Genomic DNA, 22,896 nt, shown 5'->3' with positions numbered 1-22,896 from the left:
TCGTACAATGATCGTATTAACCGCTATCTGTTGTTGGCTATTGTATCCTTTGTTGAAACCCGGATATTTTAGATTTTTGAGTGAAAATCTTTTGTTTTAAAAAATTATTGTTTTAAAAATTATTATGATTGAAAATGGGTACCGTAGGCCATTACATCACAAATCTTTCGTGGTATTATCTTCCTTAGCCAGAGTGTAGCTGGCTTATTGGATACATGTGCCAACTAAATCCAATCATAGGACCTACTTTGAAGAATGAAACATATCAAATAATAAAAAGTCAATGGTAATAAAAATGAAGGTAAGCAAAAAATGAACCACCCTAGACACACAAATAACCAATCACCACCATAATCACATTCACAAACCATCAATTGACATAGTTTCCCCAAATTTTAGATTGCATTGAAGTATGACCTGGTTCAAATTTGTCATATTAAGAAATGGCAACATGGGTGAACTTGTTATACTTTTGAATTACATGTATGTTGGCATTCAATAGAATCTAGTGCATTTAAATTGTGAACTTTTTAAAAAATACTGATTTTTGTAATATACTATATAATGTATGCTATATAGGTATTACATTTAGTAAATTAAACAAGGAAAGAATGAACAAAATTGTTACAATTCCACCAAATTCAGTTGCTGTTAGACACCTTGAGTGATAACAAAGTCATCCATTGATGCATGGCCTTCAAGTTTTAAATTCTAAAAAATCAATTGTGAAATGAATTGCAAGAACCAGACACTTTCAAAGTGGAGATAGAGGCACTCCCTTCACTCCTCCCACTTTTCCCCGGGCCTCTCTCTCCTCCTCTCCTCCACTTCAATTTTAGCTCTGGTAGGGCTAATTTCCTACATACCTTTTCATTTGCCAAATGAAGTAAACACACAAAAGCGATAGGAATGGACAGATTCTTTGCCATTTGCTTGGATATTTTATTGGGCATTGTGTGGAACAAGTCAGTAAAGTTACATGGCTTTGTTACGCTCTTTTTTGCCAAATCCTCAGCAACAGTATTCTCTGGCATATTTTCCTAAGGGAAAGCAAAGCATTACACACTCATTCTGCACCTCGAAGCTAGAGCAAGCCAACCAGTTTCAACTAATAAGTATGAAACACGACACCAGAATGAAGGTGTCAATACATCTTGCATATTAAATCATACCTTGTCTGCATTGGAAGAAGTGGATGAAATAATGTCCCACATTGCTCTCTTCACTTTCTTTACATCAATTTTCTTAGCTGTTTTTGAATATGCAATGTCGATCTTCTGCACCTTTTACATGTGAAAAATAACAAAAGGATTTGCTTGCTGCTGATTCATAAGCTGTAAGGGCATGTTGCTAAACCATGATAGATATGTCACTCACCCACCACCCTCTTGTAAAACCTAAATTCATCACTGCTATGGAAACAAGGCTTTTTTCTTACCTTGTTTGGTTGAGCAACGAGATTGTCACCCTGAAACACGGTCTCATTGTTAAACGAACCGATCGTCTGACTCATTTCCTGCGATAATTCATTGAAACCTCCAACCTCTTCGGACCCGAATACATCATCGTCGTCATCCTAAATCAAAACTCGCAAGCTTAATCTAGTTTCACTTGCCATTGTACATTTGACGATTTTGGATACGATTATCTGCTTTCGATGGATGTGATCGAGTGGCTAAGTTACGGATGTTAAAATAAAGACACTTAAACATGGGGAATTCAAAACTGTTCACTCGTTTGCATCCGTCTAAAGAAAGTCGTACTAGAAATAGCGGCAAAAATCACACGAGTAAGCTGCCTCTAAGCATTTTCAATGGATAATTTATTATTCCTTATACCTGTGTTCCAGCAGGGCAGAAGTTTGCACAATCATTTTCGTTTTCATAATTGTACCAATTGCTGGCTAAATAGAAACATCACTGTAAAAGATTTATGCACTGAAAATTTCCATACCCCATGCAACGTCCAACCTACCATTTCCATCGTCTGGGAGAGCGGTGGTCTGCGGACCATACTGTCGACGAATCTGTATTAAAAGATGGTATCATGGTAATGATCTTTATAAAGGTATATCTGCATTATGACGTCGCTTGCATGCAGGCAAAGCGTGCTTTTGATTGGCCGATGTTACAACGGTTGGCCAATCAGGAACATGCTTTGTCCGAAACAACATGCTTTGTCCGGACTATTACAACTATTGACAACAGATTCAATCATTCTAAACTGTCATTCTTCTTCGTACCATTAGTTTAGTCTTGAGGAACAATTTCATAAGGTTGTTGAACTCGTAATGAAGATCTTCCGGCAAAGTTTTTTGCAATGAAGCACGTTTATCCATCGACGTCTTGGACAACACTGTCCCTGCCTAGATTGAAAGAATCGTCATATGCGTTAAGCCTTCGGTCGGGGTGGATTTGCGATGATAAGAGATTCATAACTAACCACGCACATAAGCAGAACCGTATACGGCAATAGATTTGCAGCAGTAAACATTTATTGAACATTATAATTCACATACTCTTCCTTTGGAAAACAGTTTCTTGAAATCGTGAGTTGCATCGAATTCAATCCTGAAAACTTTCTTTCGCGTTGTCGTTTTTCGTTTTGAATTTCCTTTGTTCAAACCTAGAGAACGACCCCCAAGATTTTCAGACCTCGAAACGCTTGCATTTATTGTCCTTTCCCTCTGCAATTCGAGGATTTACCTTAAAGCAAGTCTCGTTATAATCAAATAAAACCATACCTTTAAGAGCGTCCATCTGAGCTCGACTCCTCCACTGTGCAGGACCAGCCCACATTGCCAAATTACTGTACGAATATTCATTGGCGTTTTCCGATGACTGAAGTGATAACATGAACGTTCCAAGATCTGTTTCACCAGGCAAAACTGTCTGGTTTGGCCTTAAAAACGATGGAATATAGCGACGATGAGCATATTTTAACAAGGTCATTTGGATGGGAAGTTTAAGTATAAGTTTAGCCAAGTACAAGTTCTCTCTTTACCTTGATTCCCCAGGTAAGAGTAAGCGTGCTTCTTGACCGTTGGCAAAACCAAAAACATTGCTAGAAATATCTGGGTTTCCCACTCCGAGACCCTGTCAGGTAAATGGCAAGATATTAGAACAAAGGTTCTCAGCGATGATTTCAAATTATTTCGCAGATAGATGACTGGACGTTGGGACGAGACGTGAGAAGATTATGGGAACAAAAAACCGATTCTTACCTCGTCAATTCCATTGTCATCGAAACCACCGCAGTCACCATCGTCGTCAAATACGTCACCATTCGGATTATTATCAGAATCGAAAGGCGCTAAAAAGCAAATTGCTCTAGTTATGAGCATATAATGTTATACCCAACTGCGTGATATATATAGTGAGATATAATATATATTAATACTATAATAGACACCATTACTTCAACAAGCATCAATGCAGGACGTATTATATCCCACGTTATACCTGGACCCGGTGCATTCATATCAAATGCATTTTCATCAGTTTCGTTGGAGGATATTTCATTTTCTTTGGCAGTCTAAATCACGAGGAATGAAAACGCGAATAATTAAGTCTTCATAAAATCTTTTAAATCGATTATTGTACAATTATCAAGGCAAACTTGAGATTATGAAAATTATCTTCACAAACCTCAGCATTGACGTCCCAGTTTGTGAAGGAAAATTCCGCATACTGGGGACAAATCTGGATGGTTGGGGATGTTAGCCTTATGTTCAAATCTACACGAAGGAAGCATATATAAGCTATCACTATGTCTATGGCCTGTCCTGTAGCATTGTCTGTTTTGTAAATGTGAGTGTGGGGAGGGACATATTCTTATATTCGTCTCTTCTACACACATTGTTCATTATTTTTCAAATTGATAGTTTTTAGGGTCAATGAATGTTAGTATATGAATCCTTCCCCACTTATCAATGCTGGTGACCCCATGCACTAGGGTAATTTTACCTTTCATATCGTGCAGATCAACCGTCTGAGAATTTCCAGGATTGAAATCAGAGATGGTGGTTGGAGGTACAGTCTTGGAGTCGAAAAGTGTCTCGCAGTAATCATCTCTTCGGATGAGGTGGTTTAATAGTAAACCGCTCGTACAACCCTCGTCAAATGTTGCTGATAATTTCTGGAACAATGGATCAACCTAAATCGTACAAGGAAATAATTGTGTTGCTGTTAAATTATTTTCATAATTTGTAGTTGTCCAAGGTAGATCTTCTCATGACACAGGCAGCATAACCCAGGGTGATTATAGCCTTATGACCCCTACCTCAAAATGCATGTCGAATTGGTTAGTGTTTAGATTGTTCAAATTTGATTCAATAACCTTTGCAGACTTGCGTGACTACAAAAAAACATAAAGAAATTTGTAAAATTAAGTAGTAAATCATAAAATACTCATACAGTCATACTAGATACATAAAGTATTGCTAAATGCTGATTACTTTTTTCTTCTTGGTAATTTGCACATTTTGATCCTGAGGATCACCACTCTCACCACCTTCATTGCCATCTTCATTAGAATTTTCAGCTCGTCCTAAACCCCCCAACATCTTGTATGCTTGAGCATGGATAGAATCAACCCTTCCTGCATAAATCTTGGCACCAGCATCTAAAGTGCAACTGGCAATCTAAAAATTAATAAAAGACACTAATTTCATCCACAAATAGTGATCACAATTCATGAAGAATCGTATTAATACCTGAAAGTTTGTAACCTCCTCATCTTTATCAACATTGGTCAGAAATTCTTGCATGTAATCGATTAATTGCAGACCAAAAGCATTCTTTGAATTAATTTTCTAAATAGATTTTTAAAGAATGCTAACTAATCATTTATTTTAGTAACATGCTCAGTCAACTTTTTTGAATACACTAAAACTTTGGACTTACATTTTCTGTGGACAGTTTTAAACAGTTGGAATACAAATCTTTCAGTTGAATGTTTGTCAATTTTGCCCTCCCATTCACTGGAATTCCTGAGCTGCAAAAGTAAATGGCCCTCTTTTAATTTTGCAAGAAACAACTATACTTTTAAAGAGTAATAATAATAGTAATAATAAAAGTAGTAATTGTAGTACATATGCAAAATCATTCAATCAAAAAATAGTTGATCACCAATTCTCTAAATATATATATGTAATCTATAACTTTACAGTTCCCATAAAAGTATTTAATAGGCCTTAGGCCTTAAGGTCTTAGGCCAAGGCAATTGTGAAGACATTTTGAATGATACAGAATGAATACACTTTTGTACTTTGTAGTGAGATTTCAATCACTTCATACAAACCTTTCCGGAACTGAATTCAATCTATTGGCCGATTTCGGAGTCATCGAAGCAGGGCTTTGCAAAGAGGTAAGCCTCGACTTTTGTCGTTGTTGTTTTTCCGTAGCATCGTCGTTTTCCGCTAACGTACCAGCTTGTGAAGCTAAAACAACTGGTCGAACTCTTCTTATTTGACTCGCTGGTGAAAGAAAATCAGTTGGCGTTGAAGGTGATGATACTGCCAAATTAGAACCATGCCTCAACTTTGGAGTTAGCGTCGATGTAGAAGCCATTCTGTGCTAAATATTTTCCAGTTGATCCGTTTATTTTGGTAATAAATCGGTTGTTTTAAACAAGAAACCTGTTGTGTCGAACTTCACATTTTAATTTTTGAGCTTCGCGCCTTCTTCTGTTCTGTACTTCTGTTTATCTGTCTCCGATTTATCGTCGATAATATCCGACCAACACCGACTATGCAAATTATGCTAAATAGCATAGCATTAAATATCGCAGATACAATATATTTAATGCTCTGACATTGTTCGGCAAGGCAATGGCAGAATACATAACAGCAAATAGATGGATAACCGGAGTTGCTACGCACAAAACTAAGAGTGGACGCATTCTCTGCACAGGTTTTGGTTGCATCGGCTGCTTCCCGCAAGACTTTCCAGAAATCGCCTGCGAGCTTGAGGTATACGACAGCAAAACCGGTCTGCTGTTCGCAGAGAGCTGGACGAACGAATTTCGCAGTGTTAACAGCGAAAGCGTCATGGAAACGGGAAAGCAAAGAAACAGGAAAATAAAACCTACGAAACAAAGACGCTGTTCTACGAACTCACAAAACGACGACTCGGATACAGAAAACGTGGATGGCATTGAAAATGAAAACGTGCAAGATTGGAAATTCAGGAAGTTGTTTATTACAGAATGCGAGCAAGAAGATACGCAAAGCAAAACGTCTGTAGAAACTGAAGCACATATACCACATCAAGAAAAACTACCTTGCATCACAGAAAACAGTAAGGAATATTCCCTGCCTTCGGGTACACAAAACCTTGCAAAACAAATAAGCTTTCATGTTGAAAGAGAGGATTGTGTTTGTTTATTCTTTGATTCAGAATATAATCATGGTTCGCGTCGGTTATCAAAGTTCGGGATTCTCGAAATCGTCAACTCACTGACCTCAATAATGCATTTAAACGAAATCAAATGCGTTCAACGGTTGAATGGGTTATGGCACATTGTGCTGAGGACCAGAGAGCATCTTCCATGTTTGTTAAAAAACGGTCTCGAAATCCGATGTCGATCCTTTAAAGTGGTGCAAGATAATACCAAGTATTGCGAGAAAGTGTACTAAATACATTTATATTGTTCTTTGTATTTTAACGAGTGATGATTGGTTGTAACAAATATGGCAAATCGCCTGATAATCCAAACATTTGTACAAGGATTAGAGCACCCTTTTTTAGCATGGTTTTATTTGTAGCCTGACGGTTAAAAATGCACAAAACGCAGACTGAGCATATGACGTCATTCCTCGCGGGTATATGACGTCATGATAATTTGTCATGACAAATAAAGGTCCAACAATAAGTTGCAAAAAAATAAATCAGGACAGAAAGCCGTGAACATGAAAGGTATTTTGTCTATAAATATACACACATTTAGTTATGCAATTTAAAAGAATAAATAAAATCACTAACTAATGCACTTGTAATTATAGGATCAAACTCCTTACGATTGGTTTATTCATTTGAAATTCATGAAGAAAAACAACTAAAAGAAACACCCTTAAACGTCTCACATTTTCTACTGTAAAATATCTATTTTTTCACTGATTTTATCAACAGGCTTAAATTTTCTATTTACAAATGCTAAATATGCATAATATGCATTCGCCACTATGTCATAGTGGAATTTTCAAAGTGTACTAGCTGCATGTGCCCCGCAGGAAGACCTCAAAACGAACCATAATAAATCAGATTAGGTTGACCTCTCTAATAAATAATTCCTTACGTGTAAGATTGAAGAGTAATCAGTTTTACAGTACTAGACTTTTTACTGCAAAAAGGAACTTTTTTCACACATTGCAGTATATTTTCTCCAGCGGGGTAAACTCGCTGGTCTTTGAGGTACCTCAGTTATAGAAGCTCATTTTTGAGGTACCTTTCACCCAACCCGTACGAAGGTATATTATGATATTTTTAAGTTCATTTCATGCTAACTTTGTTCTAAACAAAACGTTTGTAAATTACGGTGGAACGAATGCACGTGAAAATTGCGTGGGGCAATGGAAAATCGTTTGCTACAAAATGGGCGCTCCCCCCGGCCACCCACACAAGGGAGAGTAGTGTGCTACCTAGTTGGTGATGAGACCGTATTTGGCGCGGTACGCAATGTTCTCGTCGTGGGCTGACTTTGGTCCGTACCGTTCAGAAAGTCCCACACAAGGATCGTATCGTCATGAGAACTGCTCACGATCTGGAAATCGTCAAATTGAAGGCGAAAAACGCGTCCGGTATGTTCCTGAAAATACACACGCACAGTTAACTTTGAATAACGATTGTGTGCATGTGACTCTGATGAACTAATACTGTAGCCAACCGCAGGTAAGCTGAACCCACCGTGGACAAGCTTACTTTTAAGCTTGAACCCACAGAACAAATCAACACAGCTTCACCCACAGAACAAACCAAAATCTTATTTAGACAACGTGCTGCTCTTACCACGAGTGTCCGTATGCACAACGCCGACTGAGGGGTCCTAGGATCGAGTGCTGCCTTCAGATCCCATACTTTGATTTTCCTGCAATAAACAGAAGAACTTCTCTATGGCAACTACAATAAAAAGATACATCTTTTTCAATTAGAAGAATGCAAATCTTACCCGTCATACGCCCCACTAACTATCCTCTTGTTATCAAATCGAATACACCTAAAATAAAGATATTTTCACGAGTTGAGCTCCGTAACACCAACGGCGATTAGACAGTTTCCTATGGAAGAAATTTACATTGGAACTATTTAATTCCATACCTAACTAATTCCTCGTGACCTTCCAAAATTCTCAGACACGCTCCACACTCGATATCCCAAATTCTATGAAAGGATGATGATGTTTATAGAGATGTATTTACAATGAGCCTGGGTTCACAATCATTCTCACAGAGAAAGTTCTTTATACAGAAATGTTGGACAGAGAAAACACTGGATTCATTCGTACCTTATCGAGTTATCCGATGAGCCGCTGACCACAATTCTGTCGCGATATTGCAAACAAGCGATGCCACGTCGATGGCCGTTGAGAGTGCGCACAAATTCGCAAGTTGACGTACTCCAAACCTGAAAAAATACAACCAAACCAATAACATACGTACATCAGTCAGCAATTCTGAGATACATCAGTCAGCAATTCTGAGATCTATCACTGTTTTTTTCTTGAGGAAAAGAGAATTGCTATTCCTTATATTTGCCATATATATAACATTACAAGCCTTCAAACTACAAAGCATCCACCAGAAGCATCTACTAGAATTAGATCAAGAGTTAAACCAACCTTGATAGTTCGATCTCCGGATGCAGATACAATGTATTTATCATCAAAATCAACAACATTAACAGCAGCTCTGTGACCAACCAGAACTCGCCGCAGGATTATGTCAGTTGGAGAATGCATGTCCCATACTGCAATGGAACGATCTTTTGAACAGGTTACCATCATGCCATCTTGGAAGCGCAAATGGAGGACAGCCTCGCAATGATGAACAAGATTGTTCACCATCTCTGCATTGTGAATGTTCCACACCCTGTTAGGTTAACCAGAGGGAATTCAATATAATAATTAATATATTTGTAGATTTTGTAGATAGGGGTACGCTCATCAAATGTAATTTAACAGTACCATCTAGAGTACCATCTAAAACTAGTTCTACCATTCTCACCTAACAGTGGAATCACTTGATCCAGTAACAATGATATTTTCATCATACTGCAAACACAGGACAGAACCAGTGTGTCCAGTCAAAACAAGTGAACTTTCTAATGATCTCCTGTCCCAAATCTAAGAACCAAAAAAATTCATCCTAAGTTATAATTAAATGCTAGCGAGCCAGCAAAGATGACAGATTCATGAAGATCTTTTTTTCTGACAAACCTTGATTGTGTTGTCCCTCAACCCACTGACAATTTTCTCATCATCGTATTGCAAGCAATACACACCCTTGCTGTTCTCACTACGACAGACTATACGGTGAAGTTGATGACGACCAGTTCTCCAATTTGTCTCAATTGTCTAGACAGGTAACAGGAAAATCAAGTTATACCACATTTGATGCATCACAGTTTGAAGATGCTACCACACTATTCCTTGGTTTTACTGAAACTGGTATGGTACCTTTTCTTTTAAACTTGAAATGAGAGAATAGTTACCTCAAGATCAGATATAATCTGTGGATAAAGTTTGCGAAAGAATGAATTGTTCTGTGGATCTTCTGATTTTCCCTTTGCCAAGTACTGACCCCTATAATTTCAAGGAAACAATATGTTGGTGAAATAGAAAATTTTGATGGAGATAAAAACAAAGCCAATGTTTTCCAATCATCAGAAATATAAACTTACCATCCCTTTCTTTCAGATAATCCTTTCCACATAGAATCTGTGCGAACTTTTCTATCAATCAGCTTCCTCCAAAGCATACCATCATTGATAACTCTGTACCATTCCTTACAGACTAACTCTGCCGCACACATGGACTTTGCATCCAAGTATGACAAAATGTTTTCAGCGACATGATCCAAACCTTTGCCTAAGATTTAAAAACCAAACCTTAAAATCTGTTTTCAAGCCAGCAACAGGAAGATTGGGATTTATAGTATGTATTAGTTGTCATGATCATTGCTGCACAACTTTCTCTATATTGCATCAATTTCTAGAACAGCTAATCAGTTTAAAATTATAATACTTGGTCAACAAGTCAGTTAATTTGTACTAGAGACAGATCATCCTCCTAGTGAAACAGAGAAAGAAAATTATGTCTGTTTAATGACCATTTAGTGCAGACTGTAGACGCTCCATCTGCAATGACAAAGTATCTGAAATGCTTGTTTGACCTTATCATCAGATGAGGCAATCTTTTCATAATAACAGATGATCCATCTCAGTACAAATTCAGCTATTGTAGACAGCAGGCATTAGTTATGAGCATTCATCATAAAACAGAGCAGGTAAATAAGCCTTTATAAACAATATCTTTTTTAGGACACTCCTGTTATTAAATATTCATTAATCATTCCCTAATTGTCTTTATCCTCTTGTAAGGACAATCATTTAATACTCATATTCATCTATTCTTAGATATTTTCAATCTTTAACCCTTCCTGCACCTTTCAGCACTTAATAAAGATATTATATCCTCTTTAAAAAAGTGGACTAAGCTGGTTTAGGCATGTGCAAGGCAAGAAAACCTAATTTTTTAAAAAGGAGGGGAATGTATAAGATCAGGATAATATTGGCATGATTAAGAAGCCCTCAAAATTTGAATAGTCACCCTGAGACACGTAAATATCCAAGGCAAGCAAGACTTCCGGTCATTAAATACAAACAATGTATTTTTTTATTCGCAAATTGTACTGAAAATTGCAGGTAAACATAAACAAATTGTTTAGATTAAAAATCTGTTTTGGACAAGTAGCCAGGACAACAAAATATATCATACGAAAATCTCAAAAACTATATAAAATATGACACGTATTTTAAGTATTCAATAAATAGACTACCACCGAATAACACGTTGCGAATTTTCGACTTTATCATACGCTGATACAGGACACAGCAAGATTGCTCTTAAAAAACCTTCCGAAATACTTGGCATTTTTGACGAAATCTGCTATAGTTCTAGGCTAACACTTTCTACATTTGTAATACACACGAGATCATTCATCAAACCTGGCAAAGATGTGATAAAATCGCGCTGTAACATGGGTTTTAGGAATGAGTTAATGTGTCCGTGTTGGTAATGGCACATTCGCGACAAAAGATTTTCGACGAATTTAACTTGTTCCGATTCCGTCCATTTCTCAAACATTTTCAGGCAGCCAGCATTCTCTTGTTGATAGTTTGTTTTCCCCTTCTTTTTTATCGTCGCCATAGCTATAATATCTGTTTGCATCGCCTATATAACGTGAACAAATGAGTTGTAACGGGGCTTTGTTTTTGTATGGGATGTATATTTTATGGATAATAAAACGCCGTAGACACATACACAAGAAAGAATATCATTCAAAATTTGACTCGTTTAAGTAAAATAAAAGCGTATATTTACCAAGTCATCCTCGGTGTTTTTCTCCAAACCGTCCATACCCTCGATATTAGGCTGAAAAGCGAGCAATTCAAGGGTTTTTTTGAGTAAAACGAAAACCAGTTTCACTTCGGGAAGCGATAAAAACTAAATCTTGTTGTTTGCGTGCATTTTGCGCATGAGCAGAAATATAGCCTCATTTCTATGCCAACCGTGCAAGCCCGCAGTACTATATACCAGAGGAGTCGCGTGGTTGATTATCATTTAGCGCAGAATCAAACACGCGAGGTTTTCGAAAGCACGCAAATTTTCTACTCCCAAAAGAAAGCTTTCTCTGATGAGTTTCACTACAGACGCAAGCAAATACGTAAACGATGTGAGTGATACTATGTTTAGCTTGTTTTAATTATATTTTTTCAAAGTGTCTTTGCCTCTTTCAACTTTCAAAAGACTTGTGTTGATTTGATCTGACCTCAAGATTTTAACTGGAGCATTAATATGAACTGCATAGACATATTAGTCTGCTGCCCTCCCCTGATCTTAACACAAACCAGTTAAAATTGACCTAAAATTAGCCCTGAGTTCAACAAAGAATGCCTGTGCGGTTATCAACTTAGTACTAAACTCCCAAATCATGCTGTTTTACACATTTTGTAGCATACGGTTGAGGTAGCATGGGCGATGAAAGCATATGAACATGCTGAGATATATTTTAATGTAAGTTTTAACATAGAATATCTCAAAATGTTTAGTTGCCCATGTAGATAGAAACTTTACTTCACATGTTCAGAAATTTTACCATGATGTGCCATTCTCTTATATGCACAATCATCTAAATGACATCATTTAAATGACACAAACAGAAACTAAACTTAAACTAACCGTTATCCAATTCCCTAACCCTAATGGCCATCTCAAAACATCACTTGAGTATGGTAAAGTGTAAACTATCTTCAAACTGTCTGGTTTAATTAGATCTGCTACTAACTAGTATTTAATACTTACCATTATGAATAGGTAAATTACCATCAGCCTGTACAGTATATATGAACCTAGACTTCTCTTCCTTGAATTTCAGCTCATATCTTCAATCAATTGCTCAGATCTCAATTTTACAAGGTAGGTTACTCTCTAGCTAACTCCTGCATGCATTTATGTTTTTATATGGTTGATAGTTGTTCTTTTCATCAGTTCCTGTGGGTAATATTGAACTGTACCTGATTTTTTTATTCTTACGTTCATAGCTGTGACAATGAGATTTATGATAAATTTAAAAGAGAAATGAAAGACCTCAAGGTGAAATTTGAATTAGTTCTACCATGCAGCAGCCTGCTTCAGTGGAAAATGTACACAATTTCTTGGTCGTTTGGTCCATCTCCTTTTTAATTAAGTCCTTAATTGCAGATTGATAATTTAAACCTTGATGATCTTAAGACAGCGGAATCAAAAGATGTGAGTAGTTAATAATAATTTGCACATAAAGTAACTATAAATTGAAATATAGAATTGAATTTGATGTTTCACATTCATTGCCATTTTTTGAATTATGTTAAAATCAATTTTTATCAACTCAATTTTTTCTATTTAGAAATGGAGACCCTTTTGTGAATGTTTCAAAGGTTTGGTGGAAGATTATAACTTTGGGACATTACTAAGGTTTCTTTAATTTGTTAATATTGTAATAGTTTTTGAATTTCTACTCCTGAAATAAAACGATTTCTAACGGTACTGAACCTTTTTAATTATTTAACCTTTAGAATTGATTCTTCAAAAGGAATTTCTGATGATAACACAACATTGGGTCTGTACAACCTTATCCAGTTGTTTACAGCATAGGAAGCAGAACACCTGATACGAAATTAGAAAGTAATAAATTTGTGTTGTTTCTTCCAATTTTCAGTACCGAGGATCCAATTCTGGGCCATTGAAATTGCAAGAAATCGTGAAGGACTCAACAAACAGTTGTTAAGCAAACACAAAAGCTAAAATATATACCAGTTGCTTTGTTCAACACTTTAACGTTACAACTTAAAATTGTATGTAAAAAGTTTGATGCTTATATTTTCAACACTCACCCTGAATCAAGAACCATTTTTTCCAATGAGTTAAATTAGTAATTCAAGCGAAGTAAGAGGATGGGCATGAAATAAAGAGTTTTATGTTTTTTTCTCTTATTAAACTATGTAAAATATTCATTCTTAAAAATTTAAAACTATTATTAGAAAAATAATTATTGTATGTAGTGCATGTATGTGTTAATTCCAACCTTTTGCTGTGAAGGCAAAGTACTAGGCTAAGTGCAGCAATCTCTTCGCCAAGTAGTGAACACTGATGGAAATTTTGCAGACATTATTGCAGTGTATACAGTAGATGAACCCAAGACTGGTTTTGTTGACATGACATTGAATAAACCTTTAACTCCTACATTCTGCTGCCCCATTTCATTCATTGCCTTGATTGCAGGATCCCGTCTGTCATCTCCTGACGGCGGAGGCAGCCAATGGTCATAGTTTGTCTCAACCAAAAACCATCTTTCATAAAAAGTAGAAAATGTTATGGGTTATTTTATATGTTTCATGAACTGAGAGATTGTTTTGCATACCTGCCCTCGGAGATATTTAGTTTCCAAACATCAAGTGCTTTAATTCTATTTCTTGTAACAACAGCTCCTTCTTCCTTCCTCACTCCACCCACAATGATATATGCAGGTGCAATCATTTCAACTTCGGAAATTTGCTGAACTGCATAATCAAAATTGCTGTCCTTGTTTGCAAGTAATGATCTTAGAAAGAAACCAACCGGTGTTGTTTTTGCCAAAAGAAGCATAAAAACATTCTCCCAAACAAAACCTTTATCTCTTTCATCTAAAGTCACTGTAAAGGCGAGTGGTTTCTGGCCTGTTAAGATGCCAATATACCCTACGAATGTGGCACCACTGTAGGCAACCTTTCCTTTAAAAAAAAGGGGTTAATGATTACCAATTGACGTCAAAAGCAGTTTGATAAATACTTGGCAGTTAACGATTTGATTTAATTGCCTACCATTTTGGATAAAATCAATGTGAACACTTATATTTCTCAAAAGAGCAGCATCGTGGTAATCCAAGTTCCGTGCATGGTATATATCGCCTTGATCATCTTGAGCCACAATACTAGTGCAATACGCCGTAAGGTCATAGTACAGATTTAGCAAGATCACATCGGGCAGAGTCATATTCACAGCTTTTGATACACCTCTTAACTCTCCTGGATAAGGCTCTTCGAAAATAGTATCCAGATACAAAGCAACTTTTTCGGCCAGTGGAAAAATTGTGGACGGAATTTTTTCCTTCAGCATATTTTCGAGGTATGGAGTGTAGGTTGCAAAATCATGCCCAATTTTTAGCCAGTGGGTTTCAGCTGGTTGGTCCAAATCTATGCGATACTTTGGTACCTCTGTCTGGCAGTTAGCTCCGAAAATAGCACAAGAAAACACGGCCAGAGCCAGAAATATGAACAAAGGTTTCGACATTTTCAGTTGCGCTATCGAATGCGAGGGGAACTCCTGTAACAATTTTTGCAACATTTCATAATTGTAAATTTCCGGTGGGCTTTAAACCATAGCTCGCCCAAGAAATTATGCCTTTTTGTCACTAGCATTGCTTTTCTTGCAATGTTTTCAATATTTTTGTTCTGTTTGATGAATTTTCAAGTAAACATCGGAATAGAAATGGATGATGGCCTTCATTGACAAGTAGCAAGTGCACTAACTTGGATCTTCACCAATCTATAACCATCCTCCAAGGCTGTAGTTTGTTTTGGATTAAAATTTGGCGCCAAAGTCGACACGCTCTTTCGATAAATAATTTATACATGGTATTCCTGTTAAGATATTAAATGATATTACTCGATCTGGACTGAGATTAAAATTCCTTTCGAACTACGTTTTTCACTTGGGTCTTCAGATGTCTTGGGATAAAATAGATCATATGTTATTGAAATTTAATTTCACCTTCACGTGGAATTATGGTGGCGATGGTGAACTACGATCGTTGTTACCCGACGTGTTTCGTGTTTTAGACGAAGACGATGAAAGGTAGTGTTGTTTAGAGCTTTGAAGAGTACCATTTGTCTTGAATGATAACTTTAACAGACATTTAATAAAACTATGTAAATGGATACATGTATGTATCATTGAGACACTTGTACTAAATGTAGTGAAGCTGAGTGGTACTTCCAATACCCTAAATTCCCTTGAGCTGGTGGCATACTATAAATTTGATTTAACATTTTATTTAGTAAGCTATGTTACTATGTACGTATAAGCTGACCTATGTGACTGAGGGTTGATTATCTATTTATGTAATTATGTAACCCTTGGTTGTGGGGGGTTTTGTGGTCCACTCAGTGTCTTTTATTATGTTCTGCCAAGAATAATCCAGGTCAACTTTTTTCATATGCAGATCTCTTGAGCAGCTTTTGATTGGCTGTGTGCATCAGGCAAACCCTGGCTTGACACTGTGTCAGCCCAAGGATAATCCTGATATCCCGTATGAAATGAAGTTCATTGTTCATCCACCTCACGAGTCTTTCTGCATCACAAAGATTGTCCTTTTATCCGAGGCAAGAAATCTTGAGCTATATGTTAATGGCGGCTATGAGAAAAGTACTAGAGGAATCATGCTAACATTAAACAAAGAGAGGTCTGTTGAAGGCTTTGACTGTGTTGCAAGAAGTCAGGAATTAGAGTTTAAATCCTTCCACCATTCATTTGATTCCTATTATTAGAGCAAGAAAGTGAAGAAAGGCTCTTCTTATTTAAGGTCTCTCTCGTGCAATGCCATTCACAGTAATGAAGCATCTGTACAATCATAGACACATTCTGTAGGTTGTACTATTTGCCATTTAATGCATGTCTTAGATGCATTGTGCTCAAATAGTCCCAGCTCATCTCTGTTGCTCTTATCAACATACTACAACTATATACTTGAATATGGCTAAAAGTATACAAAAGTTCTGTAATTTCCAAGGTTGATACTGTCAAATGTTTTGTAGGAAACTGTCAGTCTTTGAAGCCCAGTTTGATCTTTCTGCTTATATCGACAGTAAATCAAATGCAACAATAAAAGTACGTCTCAGGTGACAAAACCATTCGAATAAAATGTACAGTACGCTAATTATGCTAATTACATTATGAAAAAAACGCAACATGATCGCTGACGTTATTCTTCGTATTTTCATAGTTTTTGTCTCATTCGTGTAAAGACCACATGAAACTTAAAGCCGTTGTGATTAAGGTTGAGAAGTGCAAACCAATCGCATCTATTCAGGACGATCAGGTGGGCGCTAAAATCGCGAAATGCTGATCATTATAACTTTTCTCCAGTCCAATTTCCCGGTTCTCGATTGTCGAAAGCTCAGCTTAATTTAATTTAAACCTCAGTTAGGCGGAGCAGTTAATCTGTCCAGTGTTAAACGCTATCTTGGTTCAGTGGGCAGACCACTTAGCGATGACGCACAAAAGATGCTGCAGTCGATAGAAAATTACCAAAAGGTAAGATGATATTGAAAGTCTGGTACCCTGTAACAGGGGTAATATTGTGATTGCTTTCTAAGAAACTTGGAGTATGAATGGAGTCTAGCTATTGATCGATAGCGTTGTTAGACGCGCTTCCCCTTGGTATTGAAACGTATTTTGCATCTCTTTAGAGTCCAGCTTTCAAAGCGCAGCAAATGCTTTCATCACAGGCAGCACTATTACAGAATATCTCACAGGCAAGGCCGGGAACTGAGCTCGCTAGGGACACTGCGACATTACCTGAACAAGATGAAAAAGGTATTAGGCAAGTCTAACAACGGGTGTTTCAATGGATTTGCCGTTTCATGTTTTATTTGCTTTGTGTAGAGGTTTCAGACGAAGTAAAAGCAAGGCTTGAGACTTCCCAGCCAGAGCAAGACGAACCTTTTATGAACATGCTTTCGGAGATGGGCCTCAAGGACAAACTTAACAGCGAGCAAAAAACTTCAATGACTCAGGACGCATCCTCGAGACCGCAAGCACGTTGGGCAGCGTATCTTCAGTCACGCGTGCGCGCAAGTCAGAGCATGTCACCGAAGTCATCAGCCGAGGTACCGAGGTCGATGTCGTTTGACGGACACGAGGGAGTAAGGGAGGACACGCGAGAGACTGGAATCAGACAACGTCACAGTTCCGATAGCTGTGTTGGCGAGAAAGGACGGGATCGGAGTTTTAATCCTGAGAACTCCGCCAAAAATGGTTAGAAGAGGGAGGGCACAGCCCAAGGTGAGTTTAAGGTTCCTTCAACATTTCTACTCTACTCTACAGGCCCTAAATGCCTCCAATGCCTTAAAAATCACCGCAGTTTCCAAGACGAAACTCTGCTAATACGAAGACTGCGTATATAATGTGCACATTTCCCTCCATTGGCAGGTGCGAAACGTGCGGATGTCCCGGATGTATCTCGGTGTTCAACTCAATATCAGCGAATATTTTTGCGGCAGAAAAGCGAATACTGGAAAAAGTTGACGATCAGTTCAGACAGCTGCGAGTGGACCTGGACTCAAAATTTCAATTACTTTACCAACTTCTAGACAAAAAAATTGTCATAGACGATGAGGAAGACTAGCCGGTGTGCATGAGTGGGCGGGTGTAATATTTGTATTTGTAAAGCGATATTTTTGTAAAAATGGAATGAGTGAAAAAAACAATGAGTTTTATGTGCAGGAAAACAACGGAAGCCGTGGAAAAGGTCCCCAATCTAAGCAAGCCTCTATCTTCAGGACCCCTGATTAGACCATCTTCATCACTCCTAAACAACACCGCTTTCCAGCTTTTTAAAGTTAATTTTCTCAACGTAAGTAGTTAAATTTCTACATCTGTGCATCTTTCATTCCTGTCCAATCGCATTCCTCTCTTGGCATAATGAAACATCACATCTCATTATCCATAATTTCCAATCTATTTGACGGAAGAAAAGACGGCGGTTTCACACAGGCTTTTCTTTATATTTTTCAAAACATCGTCAATTTTACGCAATGTTCGTGCCTTAATTGAAGTATTCATCCTATCAAATACTCCGAAGAAAGTTAGAATTCTCGACGTGAAGCAAACGTTTGTGGGTTTTTAAAATCAATTTAAATTCACCTACATTGACCAGACTTACAAGTTAAAGGTTTTTCTAGAAACGCATGCAACAATTAGGTTAGGCCTTCACGGTCCTGCCTTAACCTTGCCTCGGAGCTGGAAAAGTTACATCAGTAATTTAGCGAGCCGTGGATCCGTTTCGCCTGCATTAGATCAAATCGACCACCTGTAGTTTTTGCGAAATCGATCGAGTCAAATACATTTCAGAAGCACAAACAATCAGCGGGATCAAGTCACTTTGCTCCGCCTTCAAATAGCCGAAAAAAACTGCCTTTCATTAGGTTTAAAGCAAAGCCGAAAAATTGGTTTTGTTAATGATTAAAACGTTTAGTCTATCAGCCTACTCTTCGGAGCTTTATTGCGGTGCGTTTGAAAAACTCGTTGGTTTGTCCGACGTGTGAATATTTAGTCACACGTTTGATTCAACAAATGTGGAGCCGGAGGTGCAATTTTGATATTTTCAAAACGATGCAGGTTGAAGCTTCTAGTAGACTCGTTTATAGCAGACATGCAGCACTGCAGAGAAGCGAAATGAGTATCATGTTTTATCAGGGAATAACAGGAAAAAAATTGCAAGCAAATTTACGGTAAAACGTAAATGCGGTAAACGCCAAAACAAGAAACATATATCTTTGAGAATATAAATTATTTTAATTGGATTCCTAAGTACTTACACGCATATGCCGTTTATATTGTAACAGCGACTTTTATAAATCCATTTACGTGTTAATTTTTGATATTGCCTCAGCGGAACGTAGGTGTAGAAGATTAAATGCTATAGATGGATATATTTCGGTAAAAACCGTGATTTGGAAAATTCGTTCAGGAAATATCAATCGATAGGTATCGCTTCATGCCGAAGGGTTCATGCATGAAAACAGAAAAATTGTAATATAACTTTCTAATTTCCAAACAGCAAACTCCTGCCACAAAATGTTGAAGACTTGAGAACGATACTTGATAGTTCACTTGTCCACTCTGTCTCTGTCCAAATTGCCCACGCACGAAAATGATACATGTTAATGACAAGTGTTGGCTTGGACCTTAGTAAATAAATGCATATATTCTTAGCTTCATATACTCTTAGCTTCATATATACATATATAAAATGCAATGTTTTTATCGTGTATCAATTTGTTATCTTACAACCGTTAAAAAATCCTTTCCGGCTAAGAAATGGTTTCTATACTTCGTGGAGCTCTGTTCTGTGGTTTAATAACCATCAGTATACTACTTCACGAAATACGAATACAACTAGATTAGATTCAAGGACTGGAACTCAACGCAAATCACACATTTGATGGGGAAAAAAATTAACCATTCTTGCAAACGGAAATTGGAATAGCGTTTCCTAAATAAATTGCACGCATCTTAATAAGCTCATAAATGCATTCATTTTCAAAATGAGTTTTAGTATTGCATCTTTTTAATTGTATTAATATTTGCATTCAGACTCGCTGTTCTATAAACCTCAATCGTTCAAGAAAAGCCTGGGCGGTAGTTGGGAAAACAATAGGATATTGATTGGGCGGCAATCATTACGAATTCCATCAAGTGAATTAGGCGGTAATATATATATCGTGCTGTGTGACAGTGTCCAAATTTGATGACAAATTCAATATCATATCTTTGAGAGACGCAATGCCGGCAACCAACCACATTTTAACAAAATCCATTCAGTATAAATGATAACTGCCTTTTCAGTGCAAACTTGACAAAACTTTATCAAGCAAATCCAGTTTACTTTATATTCAGTAAGAAAAACGACAACAAAGAATCGTAGAACAGCGGAAATAGCGTTGATGTGAGCCGTTGTTCTATTTATTTCATAAAATGATTGTTTTTGTATTTATATTTTTCACCTGTTCCCATCAAAATGAAGTGATATTATCAATTAGGGTTAAAAATTCTATATATAAGGGGTGGAACCTCACAAATAGATTAAATTGTGACAGTCGTCTAAAGTATCCTTTGGCGCGTTGAAGCTGACAGTACCACTCATCTCACGTTTCTACAATATCACTGAAGAAAATTTCAAGGTAAAGTTGTAAACCATACTCATTTTTCACTTACAGGTCTTTACATGAAATATCCTATCAAAAAACTAAACGTGCATCGTATTTTTCTGATAGCTTTACTGAAAGGTGTGCGCTAATAGAACAGTCAAACTTTATGCTTTTCATCTGCAGTTTAAAAGTGAACCGATTAACCGTATATTTGTATTAATAAAACAACCAAAAATTGCTCATCCTTTGTACTTTGTCAAACGATTTTATAAGCTGTGTATTTAGAGAGATACTGTCGCTAATATATAATTTATCTTTTTTTCAGAGTTTAAAAGTCGACGGATTAAGACATGCATTCAACCGTATTTGTTCTGTTCATATTTGGAACTTGTTTGCTTCAAGTACAAGGTAACATTCCTTGCAGATTTTAAGATAACGAATGAAATTGTCCTAGGCGTACGGGACAGGGGGCAGAGAATCAAGAAATTCTAGAATCAAGAATATCGGGCAAGGTTCAGCCGAAAACTCGAGCAAACTGAAAAAGAGTTACATAGCTAAAATTTTTAAAACCGAATTTTGTAATATATATCACATATGCGTATTCTATTCGGTCATTTTTGTTACACTTTCTTGAAAGCACATCCGGATTCCATTTGAAGTGATGAAAGGTTTGCCAGAATATAGGACAAATTTATCTTTCGAGTATTTGTACGCCTTTCCTTCTATGGCTCTTGGCTCTTCGAGCCGAGTATAGTAATCTTTTATTGATAGCTAAGTTAAGCGACTGAAGCGACTGACGAGACAAAGTGTAATTTCTGTCATTTCTGTCATTTCCAGGCGATTGGTTTCGCGACATGGAGTCGACTGAGAATCGAGAACGCAGCCTGCCCAATGAAGTTACTCTAAACGGCGACGTTAAGAAATGTGGAATTGTCCTCCAACCAGCCATGAAGTGCAGCTGTCAGGCCCTCGTTTGTGATGCCCAGGAGTCTTGCGAGCACTCGTTCGGGCCATTCAAAGGCTACCGGTATGAGCTGGGATGTAAGCTGACGAAGCCCTGGGACCAAATCGACGCGCAAGCCGCGACCTTTGGAGGGCCCAGTGATGACTGCTACTGCAAGGGTAGAGCGATTATGGCATGACTAGCCGTGGACTAAGTTCGAGTTGAACTTTATGTATACGTGCGGTCTAGACTAGTAGTGATAATATCGAAAAGATTTGAATATATATGTAACATAATTGAGATATAAGATTAATAAACTCCATGAGCTATATAGTTCACTTTGTTTATTTCACTGAGTTTTTATACAGAGCTCTAATATTCAAAGACCATTTTCTCTTTTGATAGATGTGAACGAGTGAATGTGTTACTGAAGTTCAAATAAGAGCTCTTGTACATCAGAACATTCGTAACTAATTACTCGTTCCCATCCATCGAAAGGAGAAAATCGCATGCACATTAATCGCAGCAAAAATCGCAAGTGTAACCTTGCTTATGAAATTTCTCCTCTGATATACGGATATTGTTTGACAAGGAAATAATTCCACGTTAATGTAAACAAGTCAACTGTAAAGTGTTATTCCAGAGTTGGGAAATAAAGCAAATGCGTCAACGTGAATCGAACCTTGCAAGAAAATTTAGTTACTGCAATCTATCATGCAGTACCTGTATGTACAAAATGATATCGGTGCAAATCTCTGTGTCATTCTTGTATGAGGAAAGACGATAAAAAGTTTCAATAAATTTCAATTCCCAGTCCTTTGAATATATATATATTTGATTAGGTATATTGGACCGTTTAAATTTTCATTGTTAGAATTTTTTGGAGGTTATAAATTTGATAGAAGTTATAAAATATAACTTTCAATTCAAAGGCTCTGTCAATATCAGAATATAATTAGAATATACTGTTTATTATATTAGCTACCTGATTGTCATTCGAATTTCAGCATTTTCACATCCAAACATTGAATGATATTCAATAATATAGGCAAACAAGAGTCTGAGATTGCTGTCATTCAATAAACATTCAGAATAAACAGTACAAAGTCAATATTATAATAAAGTTCCCTCTTTCTTTTACGCAATGAACGATGATGAAAATGAAATTCTTTAAATCCACTGAAAAATATTTAAAAGATTAAAAAGTCGTCTCAACTGAGATGATAAGCC

General features: G+C 37.1%; 6 protein-coding genes and 1 long non-coding RNA gene across 7 annotated transcripts; 4 read left to right on the top strand and 3 right to left on the bottom strand.

Moving 5' to 3' along the window:
* Nucleotides 1–576: 576 nt before the first annotated feature.
* Nucleotides 577–5,674, bottom strand: LOC114515967 (condensin complex subunit 2-like). The gene is made up of 19 exons (XM_028535289.1): nt 5,302–5,674; nt 4,905–4,995; nt 4,715–4,813; nt 4,457–4,642; nt 4,282–4,356; nt 3,966–4,155; nt 3,648–3,736; nt 3,462–3,534; nt 3,224–3,312; nt 3,004–3,095; nt 2,744–2,901; nt 2,519–2,625; nt 2,243–2,365; nt 1,975–2,026; nt 1,839–1,903; nt 1,439–1,576; nt 1,173–1,283; nt 867–1,040; nt 577–711 (listed from the first exon to the last, which is right to left on the bottom strand). The coding sequence occupies exons 1-19, from the start codon at nt 5,568–5,570 to the stop codon at nt 652–654; spliced, it is 2,241 nt and encodes a 746-aa protein (XP_028391090.1). The 5' UTR covers nt 5,571–5,674; the 3' UTR covers nt 577–651.
* Nucleotides 5,675–5,731: 57 nt separating this feature from the next.
* LOC114515970 lies at nt 5,732–7,025 on the top strand. Its single transcript, XM_028535292.1, has one exon. The coding sequence runs from the start codon at nt 5,831–5,833 to the stop codon at nt 6,635–6,637; it is 807 nt and encodes a 268-aa protein (XP_028391093.1). The 5' UTR covers nt 5,732–5,830; the 3' UTR covers nt 6,638–7,025.
* Nucleotides 7,026–7,067: 42 nt separating this feature from the next.
* On the bottom strand, nt 7,068–11,734 carry LOC114515968 (F-box/WD repeat-containing protein 11-like). The gene is made up of 12 exons (XM_028535290.1): nt 11,599–11,734; nt 11,223–11,448; nt 9,897–10,083; nt 9,708–9,798; nt 9,433–9,570; nt 9,221–9,339; nt 8,836–9,085; nt 8,503–8,621; nt 8,316–8,378; nt 8,167–8,214; nt 8,007–8,085; nt 7,068–7,806 (listed from the first exon to the last, which is right to left on the bottom strand). Exons 1-12 carry the CDS (start codon nt 11,632–11,634, stop codon nt 7,636–7,638), a joined length of 1,527 nt encoding a protein of 508 aa, XP_028391091.1. The 5' UTR covers nt 11,635–11,734; the 3' UTR covers nt 7,068–7,635.
* A 126-nt stretch (nt 11,735–11,860) lies between these two features.
* On the top strand, nt 11,861–13,582 carry LOC114516174 (protein PBDC1-like). Its single transcript, XM_028535575.1, has 8 exons — nt 11,861–11,950; nt 12,232–12,291; nt 12,653–12,693; nt 12,819–12,870; nt 12,979–13,026; nt 13,163–13,230; nt 13,332–13,375; nt 13,475–13,582. Exons 1-8 carry the CDS (start codon nt 11,912–11,914, stop codon nt 13,558–13,560), a joined length of 438 nt encoding a protein of 145 aa, XP_028391376.1. The 5' UTR covers nt 11,861–11,911; the 3' UTR covers nt 13,561–13,582.
* A 265-nt stretch (nt 13,583–13,847) lies between these two features.
* LOC114516173 (N-acylethanolamine-hydrolyzing acid amidase-like) lies at nt 13,848–15,152 on the bottom strand. Its single transcript, XM_028535574.1, has 3 exons — nt 14,616–15,152; nt 14,177–14,525; nt 13,848–14,105 (listed from the first exon to the last, which is right to left on the bottom strand). Exons 1-3 carry the CDS (start codon nt 15,136–15,138, stop codon nt 13,868–13,870), a joined length of 1,110 nt encoding a protein of 369 aa, XP_028391375.1. The 5' UTR covers nt 15,139–15,152; the 3' UTR covers nt 13,848–13,867.
* A 129-nt stretch (nt 15,153–15,281) lies between these two features.
* LOC114516172 lies at nt 15,282–18,094 on the top strand. The gene is made up of 8 exons (XM_028535573.1): nt 15,282–15,648; nt 16,016–16,255; nt 16,608–16,680; nt 16,796–16,891; nt 16,996–17,106; nt 17,262–17,388; nt 17,458–17,856; nt 18,004–18,094. The coding sequence occupies exons 1-7, from the start codon at nt 15,518–15,520 to the stop codon at nt 17,832–17,834; spliced, it is 1,155 nt and encodes a 384-aa protein (XP_028391374.1). The 5' UTR covers nt 15,282–15,517; the 3' UTR covers nt 17,835–17,856; nt 18,004–18,094.
* Nucleotides 18,095–20,652: 2,558 nt separating this feature from the next.
* Nucleotides 20,653–22,310, top strand: LOC114516127. The gene is made up of 3 exons (XR_003686266.1): nt 20,653–20,756; nt 21,049–21,131; nt 21,561–22,310. It is a non-coding gene; the product is annotated as an uncharacterized LOC114516127 (long non-coding RNA).
* The last annotated feature ends 586 nt before the right edge of the window (nt 22,311–22,896 follow it).

The sequence above is a fragment of the Dendronephthya gigantea genome, unplaced genomic scaffold, assembly GCF_004324835.1.
Source record: "Dendronephthya gigantea isolate DGI-Jeju-01 unplaced genomic scaffold, DenGig_1.0 000005F, whole genome shotgun sequence".
Classification (NCBI taxonomy): Eukaryota; Metazoa; Cnidaria; class Anthozoa; order Malacalcyonacea; family Nephtheidae; genus Dendronephthya; species Dendronephthya gigantea.
Note: the sequence above shows the minus strand (reverse complement) of the source record. Positions and strands in the feature narration are given on the sequence as shown.

Excerpts from the sequence above, each read along its gene's own strand:
- LOC114516172 (XM_028535573.1), top strand. The coding sequence starts at position 15,518 with ATGTCTTGGGATAAAATAGATCATATGTTATTGAAATTTAATTTCACC. Across the intron at positions 15,649-16,015 it reads TTAGACGAAGACGATGAAAG|ATCTCTTGAGCAGCTTTTGA; the intron begins GTAGTGTTGTTT and ends TTTCATATGCAG. Across the intron at positions 17,107-17,261 it reads CGATAGAAAATTACCAAAAG|AGTCCAGCTTTCAAAGCGCA; the intron begins GTAAGATGATAT and ends GCATCTCTTTAG.
- LOC114515967 (XM_028535289.1), bottom strand. The coding sequence starts at position 5,570 with ATGGCTTCTACATCGACGCTAACTCCAAAGTTGAGGCATGGTTCTAAT. Across the intron at positions 4,996-5,301 it reads TTGAATTCAGTTCCGGAAAG|CTCAGGAATTCCAGTGAATG; the intron begins GTTTGTATGAAG and ends TTACTTTTGCAG. Across the intron at positions 1,904-1,974 it reads TCTCCCAGACGATGGAAATG|CCAGCAATTGGTACAATTAT; the intron begins GTAGGTTGGACG and ends GTTTCTATTTAG.
- LOC114516173 (XM_028535574.1), bottom strand. The coding sequence starts at position 15,138 with ATGTTGCAAAAATTGTTACAGGAGTTCCCCTCGCATTCGATAGCGCAA. Across the intron at positions 14,526-14,615 it reads CATTGATTTTATCCAAAATG|GAAAGGTTGCCTACAGTGGT; the intron begins GTAGGCAATTAA and ends TTTTTTTTAAAG. Across the intron at positions 14,106-14,176 it reads CTAAATATCTCCGAGGGCAG|ATGGTTTTTGGTTGAGACAA; the intron begins GTATGCAAAACA and ends TTTTTATGAAAG.
- LOC114516174 (XM_028535575.1), top strand. The coding sequence starts at position 11,912 with ATGAGTTTCACTACAGACGCAAGCAAATACGTAAACGAT. Across the intron at positions 12,292-12,652 it reads ATGCTGAGATATATTTTAAT|CTCATATCTTCAATCAATTG; the intron begins GTAAGTTTTAAC and ends CTTGAATTTCAG. Across the intron at positions 13,027-13,162 it reads AGACAGCGGAATCAAAAGAT|AAATGGAGACCCTTTTGTGA; the intron begins GTGAGTAGTTAA and ends TTTTCTATTTAG.
- LOC114515970 (XM_028535292.1), top strand. The coding sequence starts at position 5,831 with ATGGCAGAATACATAACAGCAAATAGATGGATAACCGGAGTTGCTACG.
- LOC114515968 (XM_028535290.1), bottom strand. The coding sequence starts at position 11,634 with ATGGACGGTTTGGAGAAAAACACCGAGGATGACTTG. Across the intron at positions 8,379-8,502 it reads TCATCGGATAACTCGATAAG|AATTTGGGATATCGAGTGTG; the intron begins GTACGAATGAAT and ends ATCCTTTCATAG. Across the intron at positions 8,215-8,315 it reads GGTCACGAGGAATTAGTTAG|GTGTATTCGATTTGATAACA; the intron begins GTATGGAATTAA and ends TCTTTATTTTAG.